Genomic DNA, 19,114 nt, shown 5'->3' with positions numbered 1-19,114 from the left:
CTGGAACTGTTGGCTGAAATAAAACATTCAGAACAGAACAGACAGGACCAAAAAAAAAAAAATAAAATCTGAAAAACAGATATATTTTATAAGATTGCATCACATCTCCGGAGGTTTGAGGTTTGATTCCTGCCTCTTCCCCGTGTGCACAGGTCTTCTCCTACACGTTTTTAACTACACATTTCAACAGTGTCTTATCCGAAGAAGACATGCAGGTGTACCTCATGCTGGATCATTAATCATAAACCCATTGGAATGATTACACTGGAGCAGATGTTATATGTCTTTTCAATTGTTTAGGTCCTAGGACACATAGGTGTCACTGAACGATGTCACCGGTGTGATTCGGCTCATTACCTTTGGACCATCATCTCTTGAATGATGGATCTGACGCTTAGCTCGAGCTCCCGGACTACTGAGCTTGTGTCCATGTAGAGGATTTGGATGTGAGTCATTTTCTCTTGCTGCTCTTTCATAGTGATCCGCATATGTTCCAAGACTGCTATCGTCACACAAGCTGTTGTTGCGCTCCCTCAGCACGATGATAAATTAGTGCTATTAGGTTTGCGCTGCATTAGAATACATTTACGTGCCAAAACAGAGCAATTTTGACCACAGATAGGGAGTAAAAAATCCACTAAAAGCTTTTTACCCAGTGCATGTTCAATTATAGTCATTGTCATTTGTTGGCAGCGATCCTTCCGGTGTGCTCAGGTGCGTAGAGATCTGGTAGGAGGGAATTTGTGAAAATAAGGATAAAAGGTAGTCTGGTATCTTACTATGGCTTTTGGATTTGTGAAATGTTCCATCCTGGCATTTAAATATAAAAGTGACACAAAATGCTGTCCAGGTTCACAATGAAATATTCAGTGGCAGCCGATTTTAATGGACTCTCCATGTTCCAGAGGCTTTTTTTTGTATCTTTGCTGCCTTTCGGATGCCTCTGACTCAAGTGGGGTGATGCATAGCGATGCTGTTGGATTTAAGCTTTAAAGTGTTGAGTGTTTGGGTGTGGGAATGGGGTCTGATTATTATGATATCAAGAGTAGGGGTTTGCACGCTTTTTAAGACGGTTCTCCAGACAGCACCCCAGGACGTTGCTTTATTGTGTGTGGGGTTGAGGAGAGTGGCGTGAAGTGTAATGGTGGATCCGGAGCCTGTCCTGGGAATGCTGGGAGTGAAGTGGGAATACACTGTGAATGCAATGTCAGTCAAGCACAAAGCTCCATACACCCACTCACAGACACACACCCCCATACACACACTCACACACACACAGACTCATGTAATAGTGCGTAAACCCACATCAGCAGGTAGGGAAATTTGGTGGTAACTCGAGAGCCTAATAGTTCTGTAGAAATACACACACAAACACACAAACAGCAACAGAAGCTCAGGATCGAACCAGGTACCCTAGAGCTATGTAGTAACTGATGCTACCTGCTGTGCCATTGAATTCTTTACAAGTTAAATTATCGCTAAATTCTGAGTATTAAATTGATAATACCTTGAGAATTGGCTTTATTGATGCTGTGTTTAAATTCACATTTGCCGCTGTGCGTGTGTGTATGCGCCATCCTTATGTCATTGTCAAATTAACTTTTTATTGATTGATAGCATAACATCAGAAGCTGGTTGATTGCCACTTGATAATAATGGAGAGAAGAAAGGCACAGGGTTCGTCTCAGCCTCTATCATCTACAACCTTGAGAAAGTAAAGAAAGTTAGTAACTTGACAGGTCTTTGGAAGAACCTGCAGTGCTCAGCAACCATGCACTAATGAGTTTGTACACCTGCCTTACAATCTGCTTTATACTGAGCAATATGGGCTACATTGATCAAGTTCGCTCGTGTGTGTGTGTGTGTGTTTGTGTGTGTCTAAAAAGGTTGGTGATGCAGCGATTAAAGCTTTAGGCTAGCATTCAGAATGTAGTGTGTTCAAATCCCAGCACTGTGAAGCTTGTCAGTAAGACCCCTGACACACAGGTGCTTAGTCGTATCGTGTCTCCAGTGTAGTATCCTGTCATTTCCTGTCTCGTGTCTTAGAATAAAAGTGTCAGCCATATCTGACTAATCCATGGTCTACTGGTTGGGAAATCCTGGTCTAGAAGACAAAACAAATCACAAAGTGAAAGAGAGGAGACACTGATGGTTTGTGAAAGACAGTTACCAGCTGTAAGAGTTGCCATGGGTACGGTGAAGGTGGACAGCGAAGGAATCATAAACCCCCAGAAGCAGATGTGCAGAGTGAAATATAAAGAAGCACCGTATAACATGAAGAGTGCTTCCCATTTTTTGACTGACGTCTCCTTTGGGCAATCTGTGCAGGCAGAAACTAAGCAAATCAGGACGCACCTAGCAGGAAGGATGCCACATGGTTTGATGCACACCTCTTCCACTGATGTGGCTGCATGCTGGGAATGTGCAAGGCTGTCTGCATCACTGAGTTTCTATGGCTGTAACTCTGGAAACCGTGGCTTTCTCTTTACTCTGTTTGGGGTCTTTCTCCCACATCTCTCATGTATTTGGCTCTGTGTGGACTTTCCCTCAGGGCAGCTGGCTGGTCTGAATAATTAAACAGATGGTGGGAAAAGCTTTCTGCGCTGAACTGCCAATCGATCCCGACCTCTGCCATGATGTTTCGGCTCCTCGTGCCAGACACGGATCGGGAACTTTTATTAAAAGAGATAAAAGCCAAATAGGACCCAAAACACCACTGTCCAACAGGCACAAGCCCTTCATCAATCCCCAAGTCCCAAAGGGAATGATACACAGAGCTCAGACTGTAGGAGACGAACATCCTTGAATTTAATCCTTTGGGTCTTTGAAGATTTTTAGCTTCTCATTGTGGAGGATTCCCAAGAATCTATAGCAATCTATATGCAGGGAGGAGAGTGATGGCTTTTTGGAATAAACAGATGGTCGGAGCAAGTCTTTTAATTCCCACAGCGATCACCTGTCACCTCAAATCTAGTTGAAAAACGGGACTGTTTGCACTAATACAGGAGAAATACGCAGGCATAACTAGATGGAAGATGGTTCTTGAACCTAAAAGTTTCTCTGAGTCTGCTTACACAATAGAATAGAATTCCCCCACTGGGCAGTGAGCTTTGCAAACACCTTCTCATTTTATTTTTGAGCTTACCTGCGGACCTGAGGTTCCTAATGCAATTGCACTAACCTTCCAGTTTTCTTTATTCTAATAAATAATTGACATCAACTTTTTTTATAGGAGTTCCTTTTCTGAGTTATTTTATTTCTCTTGTACTCATCATGCTAATGTGTTTAACTAGCACAGACACTAACTAGCCTGCAGAGAAAAATAAGTCTGTTGTAATCAACCACCGTCTCTATGCAGAAGAGCACATCAAAACATCCCTCACTGTCAAAGGAATAGACAAATATCTCTTTGAGTATTGTAAAGCCATAAATATTAGATGCTATACGAGATCTATTTCAATATTTTTTCTTCACGATTTAATTGAATGTTGTCCAATGGCAAGACAACAGGTCAAGGCTTTATTAGATTCCTCGATGTGTAGATACAAATAGCTGATCTTATGATATTCATTCATTCATTCATTCATTCATTTTCTACCGCTTATCCGAACTTCTCGGGTCACTGGGAGCCTGTGCCTATCTCAGGCGTCATCGGGCATCGAGGCAGGATACACCCTGGACGGAGTGCCAACCCATCGCAGGGCTGGTCTTATGATATGATATGATGAATTATTGTGTTATGATCATCGATGCAGCAAATCGCTTTTCCTACTGTATGTATGGAATGTTCCAGATTTACACGGTCAGGCATCTCCAGTGTCACTATTAATTGCTCTGACGTAGTATTCTCTCTTTATTTATCATACCTCAGATCGGAGCTCACGAATGCGATATTCAGATTTTATTACAGTGATGGATCGGTGCTTTTTTCTTTGCCTGAGTATTGCATAAATCACAGTCTGATGAATTTGCTGCGTTGGTTTTGATGTGTAAGTGGTTGTTTGCACCTGCAGATTGGTTTCAGCCTACCTCAGATGAGACTTTGCACTCTTTTTCACATTGATATGCATGTTATTTTGGGGTTATATCCCTTGATATGTTGAGAAGAGGTGTGATGAGACGGGAACATACAGCGTGGTGAATATCAGGCCAGTGGAATGTTTTATGTGTTGTGTATAACAGGGAAACTCTAAGGCTGGGTACTGTATTGAGAGAAATATATGAAAACCTGAACTGTGCCACTTCAGCTGTTCATATTTAATGTGCTGAGCGAAGAGCAAGATTAAAAAACACAGCAATTTTTTAACTGTAACTTTGTATGTTTATAATGCTGGTGTAATGCAAATTATTTTGCTCAGTTGATATTATCACGGTCAGATATGCGCACGTCTGCGTTGACGTGGGTGGAATGACGCAGCAGAGGATCTGACACTCCAAATCTGCCCACGTGGAAAGATTTTAAAATAAAAAACAACTCTTTTCTGGTCTATAATTGCTGTCTGCTGCCAGAGAGCCTTTCTTAGCATGAACTCAAAGCCAAAACATTATTTTCTAGACTTTTCTACAAAAAAAAGTTCTGTCCCTTTTTCTTACAACCTACTATTTATGTCACTGCACGTCAACATAAATTTTCCTTTCAGACAGCCACTAATGCAGTATAATGGACTGAATATTTTAGTTATTTTAGCCTCGTATCTGAAAATGTTTGACATCCCAACACACAGGGAGCGTCATATAATTGATAGACTATATAAAATGTCTAATGATTAAATGATGAGACAAATTTATGTCCCAGGGGCTCTCTCCCACACACATGTAGTGGAAGTTGTGTCAGTCATTTCAATCAGTGAAATAAAGTAAATTATCACCTGTACATGCCTGGCTTTTAAGACGAACCAGAGGAGTTCATTTCATTAGATATTACTCAACCATGCCTCTTGATTTAGGACTTGTAACTTATTCCCTTTTTATAATTACATTGTTCTTTACCAGGTTTATCACAGAATTAACAACACAATATAACCATGTCTAAGGCCGAAACTCCAGGATGAATGTGCTTTCTAATAACATCACAGGCAGTTAATAATTAACCTTAAAAGCTTTAATAATACATGTATTCATTTGTTGATCCCAGACTTTGCAACAATGCATTACAAGCACCATACTAACAAGCTAATTAACTTTAGCTAATTGTTTTCAGTTGGCTTTTACCTTGTTCCCAGACAAATTGGCTAATGTATATTGCAATTAAACCTATGCAGAAATGTAACCATTTTATTTATAAGCCAAATTATATCCCAGTTTCCCACCGTTTATCTTCAGCATGTACAGATTGAAATACATTGCATTACCAAGATGGATCTGCCTTCATACGCTGCACAAGGGATGTAACTGGAAACAAATACGTAATTCAGGATAAACGGATAATGTGTTCTGGATGACTTTTTTCCAGAAAGCTTGCCACCAAGGTTCACATATAATTAGAGTTGCTTTGAGGCTGGGATTCATGGGATGCATTTACATAGAGCATCCTTAGTAACTGCCTGGTCAGGGTCATGGGGGTTTAAATTTGGTTATATTTGGGGAAACATATCTCACTAAATATGTAGGAAGATATTGACTGTGAAAACAAGTTGAAGTTGAGAGATGTAGGGATATGGTAATGTAGTGGTTAAGGTGTTGAACTACTGGTTGGTAGGTTGTGAGTTTGAATCCCAGGTCCACCAAGCTGCCACTGCCGGTCCGTTAACCTTCAGTTGTATACAATGGGATAAAAATATAAGGTGCTCTGGACAAGGGTTTCTGCCAAATGCCAAAAATGTGAGTTGAGTGATAGAGGAACTGTCTTTACCATACTGACAGTGCTGGAAATAGATTTAATCAAAGGAAAAAAATAGGCTTTGCGAACATTTGATTTGAATCTGAATGATGGTATGTAGATTTGTGGAACTAAGCAGATACAGACAGTGATTGTGTTACACCCCTACATTACATCAATATCATGGAGGCATTCGTGTATGAACATTATTACACATGAGTGCAAGAGCATGACACCTGGGTTGTGTGTTAAACCAGTGGTACAGGAATAATAGAGCAGGAATAACACATATGAAGAGAGAGAGAGAGAGAGAGAGAGAGAGAGAGAGAGAGAGAATTGAACAAGCTTGCCAGGCTGAATCAAGAACAAAATGTAAAAGATGTACAGACATAATGAGGCAAGGATGGGGAATAAAGGAGCTGCTAATGAGTGGGAAAATGAGAGGGGCAGTGATAGCACCCCATGACCCTTAAACCACAGAGTAGTAGGTAGTCATTACTGTGAATGCTTTATCATTAGCCGTACCCATCTCAGCCCCTTGTCTTCCCCCCCAACACAATCCATTAACTCATGTTCCTGAGCAGAGCTCCATCTTTCTGCCATCACTCTCTCTACAATCTTCTGCATATCCAAGCGACTGTCCCCACGCCAAGGTACTTATCTGCATTGACACCAGAATTAGAACCGTAATGGAGCTACCAGGCTAACTGTTCTGCCCCAAAGGTGTTGTGTATGTGTGTGTGGAGTTGTTGTGGATGGAGGCTAAGAGCAGTGCTGGAAAAGTGAGAAACGACACTGCTTGTCTCCCGGGAAAGAGTCCCATGCTTAAACAGGCATGTGTAAGTTTGTTCGTGTTTGCTCTTTGTTAAAAAACATCGTGCTGCCATGAGGGACTCGGTCAGGAGACAGGTCCGCATTCTGAGAGGCTCAAGGGTCATTTTAGTAATATTATTAACGTCTGAGCATGGATTACATGTGCCGTTAGCCAAACAGTAACTGTCTACAAGGGATTAAAAATCAATTGCTCTGATCCGCCCACACTGTGTCAGGCATGTCAGTAGTGCTGCAAAAATATTGGCCTGCAAACTAATGACCTCGAGGTAAAAGCATTAGTCTCTAGGGGCGATTTTAATTACTGGCGGATCAATTTACTTCCTCTCTGTGAGAGCTCTGGAATGCGAAATAAGATTAGCACACTTGCAAAATTAAAAGCTAAACTGCATGGTCACAATCAGGGCCATAACCAGGGACTTTAGTTAAGGATCACGTAATTAATATACCACAATGCCTACATTTGTACTACACCAACTGCTCATTTTTAATTTTTGTTAGCTTGTACTTTAAGTTGTATAAAAACTGTTTTGACTTAGTTTACACTGGTTAACTTTACTGAATTAATTTCACAGCATACTACACCAAACAACGACTAACCCCAGGGAAGTGAACAAACATAGTGGATATAGTGAACAAGAACCAATAAGGAAGCAGAGACAATCAGAGACAAAGACAACACACCTGGAGGAAAGATTGAGTACAATTAGTGTCCATGGTAACCAAGAAGTGGGCGGAGCAAACAATTAACAACAGGGCAAGGCAGCAGACAGAAACAAAGGAAAACACAGACAGACTCATTACACTGTCTCTGTCTCTCTCTCTCTCCTTTACTACACACACACACACACACACACACACACACACACACACACACACACACACACACACACACACACACACACACACACACACACACGTTCATGCTATCAGCTAGCGTTACTGCACCTTGCAAACCGTTTAACTAGCAAAGCTATGAACAGTATTTATTTTACAAATCTGTCAAAAACACTCACAGTTAAATCATGCTGTGGGGTCATGAATAAGGAGACTGCGTTGAATTGTTTTTTTAAACTATAAACTTTAAAACTAGAAGATTTAGAAAAAAATGTTCAATGTCTTCATTTAATATTTTAGTGTCAGGCACCATTTCTAGGTGCTATTTAAATGTAATTAAATGTATAAAAGGTGGATTTAATCTAACATGAATCGTCAGGTGGAGTAAAATGTCACCTGGAGTGCATGCTAGCGCTAAAGCAACCGAGGAATAGAAAAAGACTAAGAAACTGATATTATCAGTAATAAAAAAATATTAAGAGAATATTAATAATAATTATATCATGTATAGTGCTATATTTAAATAGTATCAATTATAATATAAACATCTAAGAGTTTTCTACAATGGATCGACTGCATTCTGCCTCTGTTTCCAAATATACGTGGAAGGAAAACCCAAGGACACCTTGGCAACCTAATAGCTACATACAGACAGGGTCACAATCAAGTGTACACCGAGTAGCATCTGAAAAAATCCTATGACCTGTTATGGAATAAAATGTAATTGACAGCAAGCTTGTAAATTGATAAAAGTTACGGCAAGTGGTGTAACCAGCAACGGAACCTTCCGTACAACTTTATTTGTATGAAATACAATGAAAGCGCTCTCGCTCGTTAGACCTCCTATGCATTTTGCATGAGCTTATGTCGGAGTCAAAAGCCTGTGGAAACAAAGCTGCAAAACCAAATGAATGTCACATAGACAAGTCAAAGCCTTCTCTGCAGCATTTTTAATTCTGACAGTCAATATCAGTCACACACACACACACAAGCACACATGCGTAAACACCAGATGCATAGTGAAAAGGATGTGTGTGGGATCAGTTTAATTAAAACAGCAGCAGGCTTTAGCCTCTTCCACTTAAACCCGACCCAAACATACCTCACTACCAAACACTTTACCCAGCCAGAAGATATTTATGTTTACTAGAATATTAGACAATGCAGATGTGGCTTTGCAGATGTTCTGGGATTAGCGACAAGAGCAATATTCATGATGGAGTGATGAACTAATTAATAAAAATCGGTGAGATCAATAGGGTAAATGTGTGATGTGAGGAGGACAAAGTCATGCAGCTGTCCAGATGAAACAGTGCCACGCTTCCACGTCAACAAGGGACAAGTCTAAACGGCTTCCCCCCAGGGTCTCCTCTGTGGACTGTCACATTAATACATCATTCATTTATATCTCAAGAATGCCAGTTGGGCTTAAGATGTTTTTATTCGCAGCAATTTCCATAGCTGATAGCCTCCTCCATGTCTAGACAGATGATTAAATAATTTAGAGCAGCACAAATAAAGTTTTTTTTCAGCACCTTTCCTCTTCCTATTAAGACGACTTAGTACATCGCAGAAGTCCAAAAGTGTACATACCTTTATTTTTAGTTTAGCACCATTCACTGCTGTTTTTTCAGCATAACTTAAAAAAAATGTTTATTGAACAGCCGATGCTTATTTCCCTTGTCTTTCTTTGAATTTTGTTCAAATGTCAGAATGCTACACACACACACACACACACACACACACACACACACACACACACACACACACACACACACACAGACAAATGATAGCCGTCACATCAGGTCATTGATTCATGGAGAGCCGTGTGCTGTGTTTCAGAGGTCAAAGTCGAGTGAGTCAATAACAGAGATTTTGACAGCAGAGAAGAAGAGATGGCGAAGGAAAGAGAGCGATGATTGATATTTTAAAACTTCTAAACTCAAGAAGCTCTTCAGTGTCTCTTGTCTAAAGGACGCAGAAGACGTTTTGTTCCTTATACTTTGTATCTTACCTTTCTTAGCCCATTTTCTAAAGCTCAGTGTGATCATTTGCCAATTGCCACCCACTCGCTAGCTTTCCTCTTGTACATATCAGCCTAAAACCAGAGAATATGAAGACCTGAGAGACATGTGTGAAGCCAGCAATCACATTTTTTCTTCATATTCGACACACCAACGGGAGTATTAACTGCCCTCTTCCGCATACAGATTTCCCACAATTGCCTGGTGTCATTTTGATTGACAGGGGAGAGAATAATGTCATCCCTGTCACCCTAATTATGTGTCTCTTGATACCTCTTTGTCTCAGGTAGCTGTGTCATCATCGGGATCCAAACCTGATGACAGGGCGAATTGTTTTTTGTTTTTTTGCACCGCTCTGTAGACTCTTTGTTTTGTGACCAGAGCAGTGAATTAATCAACAGAAATAATTGAAAGGAATAGCAGAGAGGAAAGGTTAAACGTGTAGTGAGATGAATACAGAGTCATGGCAGGTGAAACAGTGTGAGCTGTGTGAAATATTTACACCAACAAAGAATATCTCCCACCTTCCCCTCATGGCTTCCTCTCTGCACTTTCACCAGTCATAATAAATAGATTTCACAAAGACCTCACAAAATCCTGGAGAATTTTGCCTCATGATTCTGGCTCTAACAATTTCCTCCTGTGCGCCATTTAAAGCTCATAAGACACATAAGACAGTTCTGAGATTATAGAGTACTATAGAGTACTGTAAATATTTCATGTATAATAGTAGTAAAAGTGAATTAAATAATAAATAGCTAAATGCTTTTACTGTAATTGCTGAAATATATATATTTTTTTTACAATCTATTCAATTATATTATTATTAATAATAATCATTCATTCATTCATTTTCTACCGCTTATCCGAACTTCTCGGGTCACGGGGAGCCTGTGCCTATCTCAGGCGTCATCGGGCATCGAGGCAGGATACACCCTGGACGGAGTGCCAACCCATCGCAGGGCACACACACACTCTCATTCACACACTACGGACAATTTTCCAGAGATGCCAATCAACCTACCATGCATGTCTTTGGACCGGAGGAGGAAACCAGAGTACACGGAGGAAACCCCCGAGGCACAGAGGCAGAGGCGGGTATCGAACCCCCAACCCTGGAGGTGTGACGCAAACGTGCTAACCACTAAGCCACCGTGCCCCCATATTACTAATCATTTTAGGATTATTTAAGAAAACAATTTTCTTCTGAAATAACGAATAATTTTTTTTTGTGAATACTGAATATGTATTCCATTGATGAAAGAGTTAAGAACTGTACGTCTTATATTTACTCTAAACCTGGCTCTCTAGCTAAAACCTTCTATATGATAACCAGTCAGGGCTTGGACTTGTTTATGAGTAGTGTATTCAAATTGGATTGTGTTTATTCATGTGGTTTAAACATTCTGCCAAAATTCACATGCAGTGGAAACTTGGGAAGTCTGAACATATCCAAAGCTACAATTTGTAAGTATTCTGACAACTAATTAACTTAAAAAATAATTTTGTCTCATAGAATAATTTCTTATAAATAATAATAATAATAATAAATAATAATAAATAATAATAAATAATAATACATCAGAGGAGATTATGTTATAATTGTAAATTTTTACTGTCATTCTGACATTATATTGTTTGTATAAAAGACTTGTACAATATATTTGGCACTTGTAGACTTGATACGGTTTTGGCTAGTTTGTCTTTTGAATAGAAAACCTGGCAACCTTGGTTACAGCGAAATCGGATGAAGGTTGTTCTCCTGATGCAGCTAACTATATAACTCCATTCCACTTCCATGCTGCAAGTACATCATTTCAGGCCAGCTGTTAATCACCTGTCTGCAGTCTCCGTGTCATGCGGATCAAGGGCACTGGCTTTCTAATCCAACCACGGCAGCTTTTCTGTCTTCATTTTAGTCTTGTGCAGCTGAAGCTGAAGGAAGAGCAGCAGCAGCAGGAGACACTCTTTCCCTCTAGGAATATTATATTTATCCCAAGCCTCGGCTCCATTTTGAAAAATCCTTAATGGCTTTAATTACGACTCCTGCAGCCCTCCCCTCATGCATGTCTTGACGTTGCACTTGATCCCCTCTAAAAGACAGGAGCAGGTCGTCATTTCAAGACAAGATTGATTCTCAATACTTTAATACTTGATCTGTTTGACACAGATATACCTGGGTATGAATGTGTTTTAAAGACCTAACTATTTGGCTTGTCAATGGTCGTGTAATTGATAATGGGAATGTTATGTTTCAATGGCTAGCCTGTTTTGTTGGAACTTAAACATTGCACTCACAGAGTGAAAGCTGTCACACCAGAGCATTTATTCATGATTAACTGCTTTTTCCCCTTCATTACCTAATTCATTTTACGAAGCATTAGCATTAACATGATTGTGCTGACTGAAAAACATTCATCCATTAGTCCAGATAAGTGGCATTTACCTGCCAATTTACAAGCAACCGCATTCTCTGTTTACTCAGTAATTATGCATCGAGTTCAAAGATTTTATTTGTACCGCGAGCTCACTGCATCAAACGCGACCTGAATCTTCGCCTATTAAAGGATGGATGAATAACTGAGACAAACCTTGCCAAGCAAAGTGTATAACACACTAGTGTAATCTTCAGCACCTGCTTGCTAATGTTCTCAGTTGGCTGCTGATGTACACTAGGCATGTAACCGAACACGGATACATTATCCACAATGAACAGATAATGTGTTCTAAATGGATAGAAATACAGATAGCTTTAAGAGGCACACTTCCTGACTGTGGGATGAACAAAGACCATGTTCATTAACATCGATATGAAGCACAGCGTGATGCATTTACAGCTTTCGTCGACTGCTCGGCCGAGGTCACCGTGGGTTTTATTTCAGATATTCATTTGTTTAGATTTTGGAAAGTAATCAATGGAATTTGTTAAAGAAATTTGTAACTATACAAGCTGCATTAATAAACAGTCTCACCTACAGTCTTGGGATGTGCGAGAATCTGGGCAAGTCGTGTCCTAATGGTTAGAGAGTCTGACTCCTAACCCTAAGTTTGTGGGTTCGAGTCTCGGGCCGGCCACGACTGAGGTGCCCTTGAGCAAGGCACCGAACCCCCCAACTGCTCCCAGGGCGCCGCAGCATAAATGGCTGCCCACTGCTCTGGGTGCGTGTTCACGGTGTGTGTGTGTGTGTGTTTACTGCTGTGTGTGTGCACTTTGGATGGGTTAAATGCAGAGAACGAATTCTGAGTATGGGTCACAATACTTAGCCGTATGTCACATCACTTATATACTGTATACATCACTAGTAGAGACAGATTTTGAACTGAAATGATGTAGCTGAGGTTGAGGAACTGTCAGAGGCAGAATTCACACACTGCTGAAAGTACTGGCATCTACACATCAGAGTAAGTTGATATTAATATTAATAACAATCTGGTTTACCACCTGCAGGAGAAACCGTAAGGGGCTGGTGCAATGTGGATTGGGTGGCAGTCGAAGGCGGGAGCCTCGGCGACCCAATCTCCGGGCACGGAATCTGACTCTAGGGACATGGAATGTCACCTCGCTGCGGGGGAAGGAGCCTGAGCTGGTGCGGGAGGTTGAGAGATACCGACTAGAGATAGTTGGGCTCGCCTCCACGCACAGCTTGGGCTCTGGAACCCAACTCCTCGAGAGAGTCTGGACGCTCTACTACTCTGGAGTTGCCCGCGGTGAGAGGCGGCGGGCTGGTGTGGGCTTGCTCATAGCCCCCCAGCTCAGCAGCCATGTGTTGGAGTTCACCCCGGTGAACGAGAGGGTCGTTTCCCTGCACCTTCGGGTCGGGGAGAGGTCTCTCACTGTTATTTGTGCTTATGGGCCAAATGGCAGTGTAGAGTACCCGACCTTCTTGGCGTCTCTGGGAGGGGTGCTAGAAAGTGCCCCGACTGGGGACTCCGTCGTTCTACTGGGGGACTTCAATGCTCACATGGGCAGCGACAGTGACACCTGGAGGGGCGTGATTGGGAGGAACGGCCCCCCCGAACTGAACCCGAGTGGTGTTCTGTTATTGGACTTCTGTGCTAGTCACAGTTTGTCCATAACAAACACCATGTTCAAGCATAAGGGTGTCCATCAGTACACATGGCACCAGGACACCCTAGGTCGGAAGGTGATGATCGACTTTGTGGTTGTTTCATCTGACCTCCGGCCGTATGTCTTGGACACTCGGGTAAAGAGAGGGGCGGAGCTGTCAACTGATCACCACCTGGTGGTGAGTTGGGTCCGATGGCAGGGGAGGAAGTTGGACAGACTTGGCAGACCCAAACGTACTGTGAGGGTCCGTTGGGAACGTTTGGCAGAGTCTCCTGTCAGAGAGATCTTCAACTCTCACCTCCGGCAGAGCTTCAGCCAGATCCCGAGGGAGGTTGGAGACATTGAGTCCGAGTGGACCATGTTCTCCACCTCCATTGTTGATGCAGCCGCACGGAGCTGTGGCCGTAAGGTCTCCGGTGCCAGTCGTGGCGGCAATCCCCGAACCCGGTGGTGGACCCCGGAAGTAAGGGATGCCGTCAAGCTGAAGAAGGAGTCCTATCGAGCCTGGTTGGCTCGGGGGACTCCGGAGGCAGCTGATAGTTACCGGTGGGCCAAGCGAGCTTCAGCCCGGGTGGTTGCAGAGGCAAAAACTCGGGTCTGGGAGGAGTTCGGTGAGGCCATGGAGAAGGACTATCGGTTGGCCTCAAAGAAATTCTGGCAAACCGTCTGGCGTCTCAGGAGGAGGATCTCCTCAACCCCACCAACATGTCTTCCATTGAGGAAGCAGAGGCGGAGGGCTCGGTTGTGGACTCGTCGATCCCCCAAGCTGAGGTCACTGAGGTAGTTGAGAAGCTCCTCAGTGGCAAGGCACCGGGGGTGGATGAGATCCGCCCTGAGTACCTTAAGTCTCTGGATGTTGTGGGGCTGTCTTGGCTGACACGCCTCTGCAACATCGCGTGGCGGTTGGGGACAGTGCCTCTGGACTGGCAGACTGGGGTGGTGGTCCCTCTGTTTAAGAAGGGGGACCGGAGGCTGTGTTCCAACTATAGGGGTATCACACTCCTCAGCCTCCCCGGAAAAGTCTATGCCAGGGTACTGGAGAGGAGAATTCGGCCGATAGTCGAACCTTGGATTCAGGAGGAACAGTGCGGGTTTCGTCCTGGTCGTGGAACACTGGACCATCTCTATACCCTCACCAGGTTGCTGGAGGGTTCATGGGAGTTTGCCCAATCAGTCCACATGTGTTTTGTGGATCTGGAGAAGGCATTTGACTGTGTCCCTCGTGATGACCTGTGGGGGGTGCTCTGGGAGTATGGGGTCCGGGGCCCTCTGTTAAGGGCTGTCCGGTCCCTATATGACCGGAGCAGGAGTTTGGTTCGCATTGTCGGGTGTAAGTCAGACTTGTTCCCGGTGCATGTTGGACTCTGGCAGGGCTGCCCTTTGTCACCGGTGCTGTTCATTATTTATATGGACAGGATTTCTAGGTGCAGTCGGGGGCTGGAGGGAGTCAGGTTTGGGGACCACAGGATTTCGTCTCTGCTTTTTGCAGATGATGTTGTCCTGTTGGCTTCTTCAAATCAGGACCTTCAGCATGCACTGGGACGGTTTGCAGTGTGAAGCGGCGGGGATGAGAATCAGCACCTCCAAGTCCGAGGCCATGGTTCTCAGCCTAAAAAGGGTGGCTTGCCCCCTTCAGGTTGGTGGAGAGTTCCTGCCTCAAGTGGAGGAGTTTAAGTATCTTGGGGTCCTGTACACGAGTGAGGGAAGGATGGAGCGGGAGATCGACAGGCGGATCGGTGTATCTTCTGCAGTGATGCGGTCGATATACCGATCTGTTGTGGTGAAGAAAGAACTGAGCCGCAAGGCGAAGCTCTCTATTTACCAGTCGATCTACGTTCCTACCCTCACCTATGGCCATGAGCTTTGGGTCATGACCGAAAGGACAAGATCCCGGATACAGGCGGCCGAAATGAGTTTCCTCCGCAGGGTGGCTGGGCGCACCGTTAGAGATAGGGTGAGGAGCTCAGTCACTCGGAAGGAGCTCAGAGTAGAGCCGCTGCTCCTCCACATTGAGAGGGGTCAGCTGAGGTGGCTCGGGCATCTGTTTCGGATGCCTCCTGGACGCCTCCTTGGGGAGGTGTTCCGGGCATGTCCAACCGGGAGGAGGCCCCGGGGAAGACCTAGGACACGCTGGAGGGACTATGTCTCTCGGCTGGCCTGGGAACGCCTCGGTATTCCCCCGGAAGAGCTGGAGGAAGTGTCTGGGGAGAGGGAAGTCTGGCTATCTGGAAGTCTACCCCGCCCCGGATAAGCGGTAGAAAATGGATGGATGGTTTACCAGAAAGATATATTTAGAGCTCCTAACAGACACAGATCAGATATAGATTTCTAACTCCCATGATGCACCCGCCACATTCTTATAACTTACATCATAACAAAAAAATAATCATAGATAGTAACATAGTAAGTTTAGCAAAACCTGGCAATCCTGGTGGGAATTTGTATTTTCTATTAAAAATTGCGAACAATTTTTCCGGCCTTGCATGTTTAAAATGTTAAATGTTATTTCTAAGAGTCAGATGTTACTGGTTCATACATACTGGTTTCATCATACTTCAGACTGTTCTGTGAGGGAATACCAGTAAAGACTGATGATATCAGTCTGTGGGTTGCTTGAAAAAGGTCAAGAATGAGAGTTAATTTCAGAGACGCTTCAAATGGACATTTTCATGTGAGACAATGGCAGAATTCTAGATAAATCTGTTGCCCTTTCTGCACAAATTTCCCTGTCACCACCGTTCCCTGTAATTTTGGTTCTCAGGCCAACGTCATAATTATTGCCATGGGAATAAAAATGTGTGATTAGAGAACGCAGATGATTTGTGTGCCAAAGGCTTTAAGGGAAGATGTTACAGGAAAGACAAACAGGTAATCACAGGTGCTTTGTTACTGACATCCAATGCTTGTGAATGCTTCTGATGACTTGATATTCAGCTCGTGATTGTGAGTAGGTGAGCGACTGTGCAACTATAATAGATATGTCACCTCTTATTTAGATGTTGGGATACCGTGACAGTTCTGTAGCTCGGGGCAAAACAGAGCTCTCAGGTTCCCTCATGCACACCAGCAGGAGCGAAAAGCCTGGGCTGAAAATCAATATTAGGATTAGGACAGTATATAAAGCACTAAACTTGGCTCTCTGTGTACTGGCAACTTTCCGACGGATTTTCTTTTCTTAATCATGTGACTCGTTATTCATCATTCTGTACGTCTGTATTGCCTTTTTAAAATAACTAGTGTCTTTATCTGACATTACATCATTACGGTAGGATTATTAAACACAGTTATGAAAGACCATTTTTAAGTCATCATCTCTGTAGTGATCATTTATTTCAACTCCGTCAAGAAGTTCAATATAAACACCGAAATCGGCTTTTCTTAGGAATTTAATGAAAATGTTTCTGTTAAGGCTGGAACATGTTATGAATGTTTTATTCACATTGAGCAGAATATCAGTTCTAAACAGGAAGAGCAAACTTACAAGTACAAGCTGGAACCTTTTACTTTACATAAGCATTTTTAGGTGGTTGTATGTTCTGGGAAATGAAGCTATTTGTTAAAAGATGTCATGTGCAGGTACAAACAAAAATACTAACTGAGTGAGAAGGATGAAAAATAGTAAAAAAGTAAGAAAGTTTTATTACCAGGAGATCACGTGTTAGAATCCCATATGATGGTCCGAAAAAATGGCTCCAGGGAGGTCAGGCGTTAAATTAATCACAGCAACGCTAGCGACACATGAACGTCTGTGAGCACCTGCATGTAGAAGTTGGTGGATAGCGCTTTTTACTGAGTTTATGTTTCTGATGTTGCAGCAGTTTGCCCCAAAGGAAGCATAAGATAGCATATGATAAGGCCAGAAGATGGTGACTAAATTAGTGAGACTTTGACTTTAATGTATCTGAGGTTGAAGAAGCAGAATTCAGGGACAGAAACTGAGTGTCATTAAATACCGTACCATCACATATATACTACTACTTATTTTCTTGTGTTTAATTGCAGGGACTGTGTTTACCAACTTCATTAGAACAATCATATGGGATCTTCTAATAAACTTTCTGATTGCTCCAATTTGTGTTTTGCTGTTTCTCAGAATAGCAGAGCCCATGGTTATTAGTTGACGCTAAGTGTAATTACAGAATACTTTTAACCACAGGGAGTCATTTCTTAGTAATTTAACAACACACCATTGAAAAACGCTATTATTCCTGATAGCTTTGCCTCATTTCCACAGTCATTTTGTCTTTACAAGACTTAACTGCTACATATTCGCCGGCCAAATCGTTAGCCTTAGTTATGAAATATTCTCTTTTTTCTGTCCATCTTTTCCAGTTGCTTAGCAACGACGTTCTCATAACTTTTAACCACTTGCATAATGAGTCTATTGTTAATGTTTTCACTGTAGTATTATTATAATGAAAGGGTCACAATATATATATATATATATATATATATATATATATATATATATATATATATATATATATATATATATATATATATATAAAATTCACAATACTTCATGCTCTGGAAAATCGTAACAATTTTGTATAATTATTGCAATTTTTATGAATTTAAAGTGAATTTATTTATTTTTTTAATCAAATATATGCAGACACGATTTTTCCGCTCAGATTTTAAATAGATATAAAGATTTTTAATAAAAAAACAAAACCTACATGAGTTGTTATAGAACTACATGATCCCCTTTTTTAAACTGACTCATGTTTCTAGTGTTGTGTAATAATTTATACTTCTTCACAATTACACATGCCTACATGTTCTTTGCAAATGACATGATAACCCACTGCCTGCTGAAGTCATAATACTTAAAATGAATTTTAAATGTTATTTGCATATTACATTAGGAATTGCACCAGTGTTCAAACGTGCCGAGTTCTCCGACACTTAATCACTATCTGCAGAGCTCTGCAATAAAGCTGTTATTTGTCAACAGACTCAATTCAATAATCTCTCAAATGTCAAATACAAGCAAAGGCTCATATTTCATTGTCATATCATAACAATGTTTTCTCTTTATTTCCTCCCTACAGGAATCTTCTAGACAAAGACACATTCTCCAAATCAGACCCAAGTGAGTCCTCCTTTGTGCTTTATTTTTTATATTTTTGGACTTTTATGGAAGCCCACATTTATGACATGTGGACTTGTATATATCTCTCTTTCATTGCGTTGTAGTTTCATGTTGAAATTTTTGACACATTTTCTCTAAAGTCATGGTTAACGAGTCTGTTCTCTGTTATTTATCTTACAGCACAATATTCAGTAACACCTATGAATAATATAGTGTTTATAATGAAGACGCTGAGGTGACGTGGTGGTTAATATTTATTTATTAAGTGTGACCCTGGATTAATATCGAAGCCTGAAGTGAACATTTTGAGGCTGCAAAATTGAATTAATTATGAAGGGCTAATAGTACGTTCGATTTGAAATGAGTTGACTTTCTTTAAAAGACCATGACTGAGTGAGTTAAGTGCTTGAGTACTTTGTGGTTATGAAATAGAGATAGAA

General features: G+C 41.9%; 1 protein-coding gene across 2 annotated transcripts in view; it reads left to right on the top strand.

Moving 5' to 3' along the window:
- Positions 1-19,114, top strand: part of cpne5b (copine Vb) — a 110,617-nt gene that overhangs the window by 8,834 nt on the left and 82,669 nt on the right. For both annotated transcript variants that reach the window (XM_027144311.2, XM_027144312.2), the window contains exon 2: positions 18,634-18,674. In XM_027144311.2, coding sequence (XP_027000112.1) covers positions 18,634-18,674 — 41 coding nt within the window. The remainder of the gene's footprint in view (positions 1-18,633; positions 18,675-19,114) is intronic.

The sequence above is a fragment of the Tachysurus fulvidraco genome, chromosome 2, assembly GCF_022655615.1.
Source record: "Tachysurus fulvidraco isolate hzauxx_2018 chromosome 2, HZAU_PFXX_2.0, whole genome shotgun sequence".
NCBI lineage: Eukaryota > Metazoa > Chordata > Actinopteri > Siluriformes > Bagridae > Tachysurus > Tachysurus fulvidraco.
The sequence above is the reverse complement of the archived record's forward strand: the minus strand, read 5'-3'. Positions and strand labels throughout refer to the sequence as shown.